At 39.8% G+C, this 12,572-nt stretch overlaps 1 protein-coding gene across 4 annotated transcripts in view; it reads left to right on the top strand.

Moving 5' to 3' along the window:
• Window positions 1-3,351: 3,351 nt before the first annotated feature.
• RPRD1A (regulation of nuclear pre-mRNA domain containing 1A) overlaps window positions 3,352-12,572 on the top strand; it is a 68,627-nt gene continuing 59,406 nt past the window's right edge. For 2 of the 4 annotated variants that reach the window (XM_040479053.1, XM_040479054.1), the window contains exon 1: window positions 3,356-3,656. In XM_040479053.1, coding sequence (XP_040334987.1) covers window positions 3,506-3,656 — 151 coding nt within the window. In that variant the 5' untranslated portion in view covers window positions 3,356-3,505. Of the gene's footprint in view, window positions 3,657-12,572 lie in introns of all 4 variants that reach the window. The other 2 variants (XM_040479055.1, XM_040479056.1) reach the window with 2 other exon arrangements.

Here is a 12,572-nt window from a genome sequence, read left to right on the forward strand (position 1 = left end):
TGTGGGGCTTGAACTCACAAACTGGGAGATCATGACCTGAGCCAAAGTCGGATGCTTAATGGTTGAGCCACACAGGCGCCCCAAGCCAAAGATAATTTATGGGGGGAAAATGCATCATTCTGATTTAAAATTTTTTTATATTTATTTTGAGAGAGAGAGAGAGAGAGAGAGAGAGAGAGAGAGACTGCAAACGGGGGAGGGATCTGAAGCAGGCTCTGCGCCGAGAGCAGTGAGCCCGATGTGGAGCTCCAACTCACAAACCGTGAGATCATGACCTGAGCCCAAGTTGGATATTTAACCATTGAGCCGCCCAGGTGTCCCAACATTATTCTGAATTTGAGCCTGTATCTGGAAAGACAAATCAAGAAGTATAGTCAGAGGAGGGGTGGCTGGGTGGCTCAGTCAGTTAAGCATGACTTTGGCTCAGGTCATGATCTTTCTGCTTGTGAGTTTGAGCCCTACATAGGGCTCTATGCTGCCAGCACAGAGCCTGCTTCAGATCCTCTGACCACCTCCTCTCTGCCTCTCCCCTGCTTGTCTCTATCTCTCTCAAAATACATAAATAAACTTAAAAAAAAAAGAAAGTGACATAATTTGAAGGTTTTTTTTTTTTAAAGAAGTATAGTCAGAGTATATTATGAAAACAAGTTATAATTATCTAAGGGCATATGCAGTTACAGCCAATATTTTTAAAACACAGCAATTAGTACCAATGTCAGTAAATATAGAACTAACAGCTTAGTGTGGAAAGCCATGTCACATACATGTACAGAATACTGTAGAAGTTCAGAGCAGGAACAGCCAAATCAGACCAAGGACTAAGGCAGACAGAAGAGTTGGTGCTTTTACTGGGTCACTGAGAGCAAAATCTCGCTGGAGAGAGAACAGATAAACTATATAAGCATACATAACATAGATTAGTAGTGTAAGTGCTAAAGAAGGCATTCAAATCAGCAAAGGAACTTTTTACATGCATTGAACTGGCTGGGAAGGAAAAGAAGGTGGAATTTAAGATGGTCTTTAAATTTCAGGTAGAATTGAGGTAGAGAAGGAGGGAGTGGGAAGAATCAGAATTTTAGGTAAAGACATAATTTGGGAGATGATATGTAGGAATTCTGGTGGCTGAACGAGAATAGTGTAGAAGATACACTGAGGTCTCAGAGGACAGGTAAGTTAAACCTGAACAAAGTGAAGGCTAAAAACTAGACTAAGTAGATTGGAAAAACAAAAGGATGTACAATAGGGAAAGACAAGAGTGTAGAGACAGGAATAGACCTAGGAGTGAGAGGAAGAGAAAGAAGTCATCTTACCTTTTGAGGTATGGCAGAACCTCAAACTGTAGTAACATTAAAAATGGGGGGGGGGGGGAAGGGGCGCCTGGGTGGCGCAGTCGGTTAAGCGTCCGACTTCGGCCAGGTCACGATCTCGCGGTCCGTGAGTTCGAGCCCCGCGTCAGGCTCTGGGCTGACGGCTCGGAGCCTGGAGCCTGTTTCCGATTCTGTGTCTCCCTCTCTCTCTGCCCCTCCCCCGTTCATGCTCTGTCTCTCTCTGTCCCAAAAATAAATAAAAAACGTTGAAAACAAAATTAAAAAAAAAATGGGGGGGAGGGGCACCTGGGTGGCTTAGTCGGTTGAGCATATGACTTCGGTTCAGGTCATGATCTCACAGTTCCTGGGTTTGAGCCCCGCGTTGGGCTCTGTGCTGACAGCTCAGAGACTGGAGCCTGCCTCATATTCTGTGTCTCCCTCTGTCTCTCCCCCCCTCCCCAACTTGTGCTCTGTCTCTGTCTCTCAAAAATAAATGCTATTTTTTTTTAATGGGAAAGATAAACTATACCTCCGATCAAACAAACAAAAAACGTATTTGATGCCCAGTTGGTGCAAAATTCTTGAACACTGCTTCTCAAAAGATAAGAATTCCTGTGTTTTTTTATGTATCTTTCTAGAAGTTTGTATTAATGTTTAGAATGTGACAGTACCTGTTTCTTTTGTGAACTATTGTAGTACTATGTCAAAACGTATGGATTTGTCACACATCATGTCATTTGTCATATGTGAAAATGCTAGATTAATTATGGGATTTCTTTTTTTAAATTTTTTTACATTTATTTATTTATTTATTTATTTTTAATTTTTTTTTTAACGTTTATTTATTTTTGAGACAGAGAGACAGAGCATGAACGGGGGAAGGTCAGAGAGAGGGAGACACAGAATCTGAAACAGGCTCCAGGCTCTGAGCTGTCAGCACAGAACCCGACAAGGGGCTTGATCTCACAAGCTGTGAGATCATGACCTGAGCTGAAGTTGGACACTCAACCAACTGAGCCACCCAGGCGCCCCATTATGGGATTTCTGAAATTAGTTTTTAATTATACAAGGAATATGTGAAACCATTCTTGTAAAAAAATGAAAACAATAGAAACATAGCTTAAGGACTCCGATTCTGATCCTCCCTTTGACACCACTATTTAAAAAAAAATTTTTTTTTTTAACGTTTATTTATTTTTGAGACAGAGAGAGACAGAGCATGAACAGGGGAGGGACAGAGAGAGAGAGGGAGACACAGAGTCTGAAACAGGCTCCAGGCTCTGAGCTGTCAGCACAGAGCCCGACGCGGGCTCGAATTCACGGACCGTGAGATCATGACCTGAGCCGAACTCTGACGCTTAACCGACCAACCCACCCAGGCGCCCGACACCACTATTAATGTAGTGTATATTCTTCCAGACTTTTTGCCCTGCATTTACATACTTATGAATTCATATAAAATGTACAATTTTATATTAAAAAAACAAATGTTATACTGTATTTTCCCCCAGGAACTTAAAAAAAAACAAAACCCTCCAATTCACCACTGGATTTATTAATCTTTTGAACTGCTGCATGTACTCTGTAATATGCAGTATTACAATTTTTAGCCATCTATCTGTTGTGAATGTCCCATCTCTTTAGGGTTAGTAAGCCTGACAAGAAACTAGCATACAGCTCCTTGGGCAAGCATGCGATTTCCCTAGCACTGAGGGCAATTAGCGAAAGTGCAGGGTCACAGGGAAATTGTAATTTTAAAATGTAATTATCACGCCAAATAGTCTTCCAAATTGGCTATGCCAATTCACACGCCTATGTAGATATTTTTAATCACTCCTTTCTTGGCAGACAGTTTTAACCTACGAGGGTTCCAGACTGGGCAAACCCCACTCCGCCCCAGCCTGGCCCAAGCGGCACGCCCCCACATGCCTCCCGTGCGCCAGTTTTGGCCCCGCCCTTCCGCTCAGAGGACCTGCCGCTTGGCCTCGCCTCTTCCGAGGGCGGGGCGTGGGTCGGCCGTGACGTCACTGCCGGCCGGACGCCATCTTGCTGGTTTGCGGCCGGTCTTGGATGTGGCGGCAGCAGTGGTGAGGGCGTGGGGAAGGGTGGGGTGAGGGGGCGAGGCCGCGGCGCGGGCGGCGAAACTCTCCTCCCCTCAGCCCCACCGCGTGGGACGGCGTGAACGCGGTGTCGGAGGGATGTCAGCCTTCTCTGAGGCGGCGCTGGAGAAGAAGCTGTCGGAGTTGAGCAACTCGCAGCAGAGCGTGCAGACCTTGTCCCTGTGGCTCATCCACCACCGCAAGCACTCCCGGCCCATCGTCACCGTGTGGGAGCGGGAGCTGCGTAAAGGTGAGTCGCCCCGCCACCCGGCCTGTTCCCTGGTGCCGCCGGGACCCCCCTCCCCGCGAGATCCACTTCCCCAGCGACCCCAGCTCCCCGCTGCTCGGCACCGCCCTACCCAGCGTGCCCGGCTTCCTGGCGTCGGTGGTCCGCCGGCTAGGAGGAGCGGCGTGCACTGCGCTTCCCGCAGAACCTGCGGTTAGTAGGTATTGTTGCATAAGGAGTGAAGGATCAAAACAAAACACAACTCCTTCTGATTTAACACAGAGGCCGTAGCCAGGAATTCGGGACTCTGCCTCTCATTAGGGCCAGAAATTCAGGCAGTCAGGTATCTTTTTCATTCTGTGGGTTATAATGGAGGGTAAGGGTGAAAAAGGAAGTGGAAAGGAAAAGATTGGCGTGCGGATGGGAGTTAATTCCATCATTTCTATAACACATCAACTCAGTCTTGAAAAATTAATAGAGGAATCGGAATTTTAGAATTGGGGAATGTGAAATTGCATCCATGCCTGATGCAGTGAAGGAACCCTGAATTTGTAGATTTTAGAGGACTAGCATTCGGTGAATTTATTATTAATTTCTGGATTGCGGTTGCCTCACCTGAAAATGAGGGAGTTACATTGAGTCATCCAAAGTCTTTTCTTGCTCCGTGATTATGTACTTTCAGGGCAGCATGTTTGTTTTGCAAAACATCAGTCCTGTAAATGAAGTTAACTTTTTTGAGCAGTAGTCTGCTCTCGCTAGAACACTCAGAATCAATTCACTTCTGCAGAGCGACTTTTATCTGTAAGAACTGATTGTCAGTGAGACTAAATCATTTGCTTAGAGTCTGGGTTTTAACCGTAATTCTTAATTCATTGCGTAGAAAGAATGTGCGCTTCTCGTTATTGCTTCAGACATTCTCATGTATCGATATGCTGGTTATTTATTAATTAGGGGTTTTAACAGCCATTTTAATCAAAATGGATGCTTGTTTACTGACCTATATGAAAGCTGTATGATGTGATGTATTAATATGAGAGCTAAAATGTGACATTGGCTACAGGGAATGGAAACTGTCCTTTTCTTGTCTATTTGCTTGTGGTTAATCTCTTAAGAGAAATGGACCTTGGAGTGAGGTTTTTCAGTTCATATGTGTGTCTCTGTATTGGTGCTCAGGGAGGAATTCATCTTCTGTGAGTGACCAGAAAGGTTTGAGAAACATAGGATAAAAAGGTCTGGAAAATAGCTGAACTCTGAGAAGGAAGTAGTTGTCTTTGCTCCTATACTTTACTAGATTTCGAAATAAGCAAAAGGCTTATACTTTTTTGGGGTTAGGGAAGAGTATCAGAAACACATAATCAATAAAGGATTGGTACCCAGACTATCTTAAGAACTACCACAAAGCAATAGAAAAATGGCAGTACTATTAAAGGTGTCCCATGAGCAGAAACCTGAAAGGCCAATGAATGATACTTAATCTTACTGATCAGGAAAGAATAAACCAATGAGGTACCACTTTATACCCTTCAGTTTGCAAGAATTGGTGAAGATGAAAAAAAAAAAAGAATTGGTGAAGACGGGGAGAAACAGGAACTCTCCTACACTACTGGTTGAAGTGTAAAAAGGAGATAAGCTCCATGACTTCCTAATGAAGTTGAAGGTATATATCCTTTGATCTAGCAGTTCTTCTAGGAATGTGTCTTAGAAACTAATACATGTCCTCAAGGAGTCATGTTTATTGTAGCTTCTTAGTAACAAAATTAGAAACAGCTGTGGGCGAATATATTGAAACATTCATGGAATATAATACCGACCAGCAGTTTTTGTGAACAGACTAGAGCTCCATGAAACAACATCACTGAATGAAAAAAACAACAAACAAGGAAAATGTTGAGCTAAGAAAGCAAGGTGCAGACCAGTATGCCATCTGGTAAAGTTTGAAAACATGCAGGAACAATACTCTGCTTTGTTCACAGATACCTGTAGTTACAGTTAGAAAAACATGCATAGTGATGATTAACATCACGTTGCAAGATAGTGCTTACCATAAGGGAGAGAGGAAGTGAAAATGGATCTGTGGTATCTTACATTTCGTATTTTTTTTTAGTCATTTGATACCTGGGGGAAAATGATAAGATGTGCTATTAACTGGGCTTGGGGTTATTTCCATATGTTTAAACGATTTATAATTAAAAAAAAATTGAAGGCATATAAATAGATACTGTAGGAGGCGAGTGGTGTTGGGTGATGATGGTGATGATGGTAATGGTGGTGATGATCATGCTGCTGCTGCTGCAGTTTTGTTTGGTTTTGCATTATCTGCCAGAAGTTTCCTTTCCTTGACATGACTGTACCTTTGCAGGGTAGAGCCTTTGTGTTCCCCCACCTTTGCAGTGTTTTGCTCATCAACTTTATTTTTTTTAGTGTTTATTTTTGAGAGAGAGAGAGAGAGAGAGAGAGAGAGAGAGAGAGAGAGTTTGTGTGCGCACGCATGCACGCAAGTTGGGGAGGGGCAGAGAGAGAGAGAGAGAGGGACACACAGATTTCAAAATAGTCTCCAGGCTCTGAGCTGTTAGCACAGAGCCTGACGTGGGACTCAAACTGATAAAGTGAGGAATCATGATCTGAGCCAAAGTTGGACTCTTAACTGACTGAGCCACCGCAGCGTCCCTCCTCATCAGCTTTAGGATCCTCCATGGCCTGTAGCATAATGACAAGGGGAATAGTTAACTGAATATCAGCATTGTTTTAGCCATCTTACTGTGATATTGTGAATCCTCACATAATCTATAAAATAAATATTTATAAAAGGAATTGGTCAAATTTGAAATAAATCAATAAGTAAAATCAGTAGAACATTTTGTATTAAGCTTGGCATTCTTTAGTTTCTTGAAGTGATTAAAGAAGACAAATGTGACATGGGTAGGAAAAATTACTGTTCAAAATATAAGAATTAGGTAAAATGGTAATGTCACACATGGTAATTATCCAGTTATGAAGATTTCCTTTTTTGTTCCACCTTCCTTATTTTTGCCTCTTTTAAAGAATTTCTGGGGTGGGGACAAAAAAAAGAATTTCTGTTTGCAGGTATATATCCCAAGGCCTTTATGAAGACTATAAAGTAGCCTTATTTTCCCTGAGAAATGTGATAGAGTGTAACCAAAAAACGTAAGGATTTTGTTGTTTTCTAACTGCTTTATTGAGATATAATTAACGTATCATACAATCACTCATTTAAAGTGTATAGTTCAGTGGTTTTTAGTGTATCGTAAAGTTGTGAGACCACCACCATAGTCAATTTTAAAACATTTTCATCACCCAGAAAGAAACTCTATGCCTTTTAGCCATTATCCCCCAAACCCCTCCACTTTCCCTAGCCTTAGGCATCCATTAGTTTGTGTTGTCTATAGATTTGCCTATTCTTAGCATTTCACATAGTGGAAGTATACAACATGTCATCCTTTGTGCTTGATTTCCTTTGATTAGTATAATGTTTTCCAGGCTCATCTGTGTTGTAGCATTTTTAATTCCTTTTCATGGCCAAATAATAATCCATTATATGGATTTATCCATTCATCAGTTGATAAGACATTTGGTTATTTCTGTTTTTTGCTATTATGAGTAATATTGCTATGAACATTTGCATACAGGTTTTTGTGTGAATGTTTTTTCATTTTTTTTGAATATATACCTATGGGTGGAATTGCTAGGTCATACAGAAACTCTATGTTTAACCTTCTGAGGAACTGCCAGACTTTTCCACAGTGACTGCTTCATGTACTCCTACCAGCAGTGTATGAGGATCCAATTTTTCTACACCTTTGTCAGCACTTGTATTACCTGTCTTTTTTGTAGCCATCCTATTGGGTTGTAAAGTATGATTGTGGTTTTCATATGTATTTTCCTGATGGCTAAGGATATTGTGCACATTTACATGTGCTTAAGGCTATTTGTATGTTGACTTTGGAGAAATGTTTGTTCAGATTCTTGCCCATTTTTACATTTTTTTTAAATGTTTTTTTTTATTTTTGAAAGAGGGGAAGGGAAGGGCAGAGAGAGACACACACACACAGAATACGAAGCAGGCTCCAGGCTCTGAGATGTCAGCACAGAGCCCGACACAGGGCTCGAACTTATGAACTGTGAGATCATGACCTGAGCTGAAGTTGGACACCTAACCGACTGAGCCACCCAGACGCCCCAAATTGATTTCATGTTAATGTAAAATAACATTTAGTAAAAGATAACGATTTCCTAAAAATATTAAGGATTGGAGTGATTTACATTTTTGCAAATCTTTGTATCTCTTTTTTTTTTTTAATTTTTTAATGTTTATTTATTTTTGAGACAATGTGAGAGTAAGTGCAAGCAGTGGAGGGGCAAACAGAGGGAGACACAGAATCTGAAGTGGGCCCCAGGCTTTGAGCTGTCAGCACAGAGCCCGACACGGGGCTAGAAGTCACAAACCATGAGATCGTGACCTGAGCTGAAGTTGGACACTTAACCGACTGAGCCACCCAAGCACCCCTAAGATACGTATTTTTTAATGTTTATTTATTTTGAGAGAGAGAGAATCTCAAGCAGGCTCCATGCTCAGTATGGAGCTGGACTCGGGGCTTGATCTCACAAATTGTGAGATCATGACCTGAGCTGCAATCAAGAGTTGGACACTTAACGGACTGAGCCACCCATGTGCCCCTAAGATATTTGAAATTTTTATGTTTATAAAATGCGTTAGGAGGATTATAATGAATTATTTAGTTACCTTGCTGTCTTCTAGGTCATTTGGTCATTTTTGGTTCTGTAGCATAACTCTTGGCTGCTCTCAGGTACCTATAATCTTCTTTTTATAATTTTTCCTTAGTCCTTCTTTAATAACTGAGAAATTAAGTAAAAATTTTACTGTGCTTACATTAGATGCTTGGACTTTCCAGGTGTATTAAAACATACACAGATATATCTTAGTAATAACATGCACATAATGTAAAATTCAAAAGCGAAAAAAGGTTATAAAGAGGGGTAAGACTCCTTCCCATTATTCTTCTCTTCTTTACCCACAGATTTTCCCCACCTAGAATCAGTTTAACAGTTTATATATTTTTCCAGAATTTTCTATGTATATACAGTCATATAATTTTTTTCTTTCTTGTTTAGACAAATGGTAGAGTATTACATAGACCAACATGTAGACTTTGCTTTGCTTTGCTTTTCTTCCTTTTAATATATCTTTCAGATTGTTGCATATTGATAAAAATGGTGTTGCTTCATTAAAAAAAAAATTACTGCATTGTGTTCTGTTTTTTGGACGCACCAAAATTTATAACTGTTTCTTTATTGATGAACATATAGGATGGGTCTGTTTTTAATATTAATATTTATATATTAATTTTTGTTACTAAATATTCTAGTGTTTTTCTTAATGGTTTCAGCTGACTTAAGAGACCATAATAGAGGGGCCCCCTCGTTGGCTCAGTCAATGAAGCGTCCGACTTCGGCTCAGGTCATGATCTCACGGTCTGTGAGTTCGAGCCCCGCGGTCGGGCTCTGTGCTGTCAGTTCAGAACCTGGAGCCTTCTTTGGATTCTGTCTCCCTCTCTCTCTGCCCCTACCCCCCCACTCATGCTCTGTCTCTCAAAATATGAATAAATGTTAAAAAAATTTTTTTTTAAAAGAGTAATTTCATTTAAAAAAAAAAAAAAGAGAGAGACCATGATAGAAATGGTTAGGCATTAGTGTATTGTACCATTTTTTTTAATGTTTATTTATTTTTGAGAGAGAGAGAGAGAGAGAGAGAGAGAGCGAGCATGAGTGGAGGAAGGGCAGAGAGAGAGAGAGAGACAGAATCTGAAGCAGGCTCCAGACTACAAGTCAGCACAGAGCCTGGTGCGGGGCTCGAACTCACAAACTGTGAGATCATGATCTTTTCAGTTTATATATTAGCTTAAAGAGAATTCACATCTTTTTAATGGTAAATCATCTTAGGCTGAGAATCATGCTGTCTTACTCTAAATGTATTTATTGTAATTCTTTAAATAAGTGGTTCTCAAGCTTGTTTATATATCAGTTCTTGATATTTTATAAAGGTTTGTAAAGACTATTGTGCAGTGCACCCTTAACTTTAGAATAACTTTGTGCTAAATGTATCTTGTTTAATTCTAGTACAGACTAACAGAAGGATGTGTCAAAGGATTAAGCCACGTTACACAGAAAGACTTAAAACTGAAAAAATATTTTTTGTAAATTGAGAAAATGGCTTGCCTTAGTTGATTTTTGTGATGGCATGCTTTGGTCTAGCTCAGGGAACATCATTCTGCTTCAAGAGCGTGACTTAAAATCCTCATCTACTCACCAGTGTTTGTTTCATTAGTATTTGTGCAAATCGTACTGTGTACTGTATTCTGTTTTATATATTACTTTTTAAAATAACAAATTTATTTGGGTAGTCAAGGACCGTATTTTGCTTATCAGAAAATTCAGTTTTCTTAGAGTATCATGAATTATTATCTTTAACAGCACTTAATGATGGTTAATTTTATGTGGCATGCCGACTGGGCCACGAGGCAGCTAGATATTGGGTCATACAGTATGTTTGTGAAGTAATTTCTGGAAATTTAACATTTGAATGTATAGACTGAGTAAAGCAGATTGCCCTCCTTTAATGTGAGTTGACCTCTGTCAGTTGGAGGCCTGAATTAAAAAAGGCTGACCTTCCTGTAAGTAAGAGGGAACTCTTCCTGCCTGACTGTTCTTTCTTGCCTTTGGACTCACACTGAAACATGGACTCTTCCTGGGTCTGGAGCTGCTTGCAGACCGGACCCACGGGACCTAGCTGCAGATCTTGGGACTTGTCAGCGTCTATAATCTTATAAGCTACTTCCTTTTAATATTATAATCTCTTTATATGTATATACACACATATTTTATTGGTTATGTTTCTCTGGAGAACCCTTATAACATAGCAGCTTTATCTGAATTTACTACGATTTCGTTAGTAAATCAACTATATTAATTGTGGATTTAATCCAAATAAGTCCCTGTTTGAGAATTTTTAAAAAGCAGTTGATATGCTATAACTAACATATAGCACATAGAAAACTCTTCATGAGTAAAAATAATTTCATTTTATGTGTTTATAATTTGGTGCTTTAGATGTTAAGTGATGGTAGAAACATCAATATGCTGATCACACTTAGTGATCCCTTTTTTTAGCCCCTGTTTCAGTGTTACTGAATGGTATTTCTTGAGCACTACAAACTCACCTTGCACAAAACAACCCTTTGTTATCTTTCCCCACTCTCATCCCACTGTTTTTTTGGTTTTGTTTTGTTTTTTTTTGGGGGGGGGGGCTTTCCTGGTCCAGTGAAAGACATTACTGTCCACCAGTTGCCTAAGCTCAGAACTTTAAGTTTGGCTTGGCCCCTTTCCACACGTGCCTCACCTTGAGCTATTTTGTTGCTATTTTAGCACTATCTCTACTGCCCAAGTCCTCATCTTTCACTAACACCCTTGCAATAGCCTCCCATCTAATTTCCTTGTGTTTAGTCTCTTTAGCCATCTGCTTGTCCTCCTTACCAGTGTTAGCATAGAATTACCATATGACCCAGTAATTCCACTTTTAGGTATATGTTCAAAGAGTTGAAATATTCAAGGATTCAAACATATATTTTACAAGACTGCTTATAGCAGTGCTATTCAGAGTACCAAAAGGTGGAACAACCTGAATGTCCATCAATGGATGAATGAATTTATATGGTGCAGTGGAATTCATGCAGTAGGATAGTATTCAGCCAGTAAATAAAAAGGAATGAAGGGCTAATTCTGCCACAGTGTGAATGAACCTCAAAAACATGTTAAGTGAAAGAAACCAGAGACAAAAGGTAACATTTTATGATTGTATTCATATGAAATATTCAGAAGAGATAAATCCACAGAGATAGAAAGTGGTTGTCAGGAGCTGGGAGGAGGGGAGGAATGGAAAATGGATGACTTTAATGGGTATGAGGTCATCTGGGGGCATGACAAAAATGTTTTGGAACTAAATACTGTATAGGTGATGGTTGTGGAACTTTATGAATGCATTAACTGCTGCTGAATTAGATACTTTAATGTGGCTAATTTTGTTATGTAATTTCCTAAAAGAAAAAAGTCATATAAACACCTTGCACTTTTATATGTCTCTGTGCTTTTATATACTCTGTTTCTATTTCTACTCTGTCTCCTAGCCTCTAAGCTCTGGTGTCTACCTACTCCTCTCTGCAGCTTCCCCTAGTCCCCAGGAAGAGTTAATTGTCCATTTATAGTCCCTAATCCTTTTTTGGGAATAAAAATTCCAGTTAACATCCTAAATTTATAATAATCTAGTTTGAATTGATAGTAACTTTTCTTCAATACTACAAAAACTGTTCCTATAGAGCTGTCTCCCCCCCCCCCCCCCTTTGTTATTACTGTCACAAGTTACATCTTTGTAAGTTGTGTGCCCATTAAAAGACTTAAAATTGCTGTTTTATATATTTGTCTTTTAGGTCATATAGGAAACAAAAAGAGGGTTACAGATTAAAACATCAATTAATACTGGCTTTTATATTTAATTATATAGTTACCTTTACTGATGATCTTTATTTATATGTCTTCTAGTTACTATCTAACATCCTTTCATTTCAGCCTGCCCGAGTCTCTTTACCATTTCTTGTAGGACAGATCTGCTAGTGACAAAATCCCTCAGCTTTTGTTTAGGTTAATATGTCTTATTTTCTCCTTTGTATTGAAAGATAGTTTTGCCAGATTTCTTTCAGTATTGGCATCTTTTAGCCTCCATAGTTTCTGATAAGTTGGTTGTCCTTGTTACTCAGTCTTATTGAGTCTCTTTTGTGTGTGAAAGTGAGTCATTTCTTGCTGTTTTCATAATTCTTTGTCCTAAAGTTTGATTCTGTGTCTCAGTGTGGG

The sequence above is a fragment of the Herpailurus yagouaroundi genome, unplaced genomic scaffold (genome assembly GCF_014898765.1).
Source record: "Herpailurus yagouaroundi ecotype Mexico unplaced genomic scaffold, PumYag 142, whole genome shotgun sequence".
Lineage (NCBI taxonomy): Eukaryota > Metazoa > Chordata > Mammalia > Carnivora > Felidae > Herpailurus > Herpailurus yagouaroundi.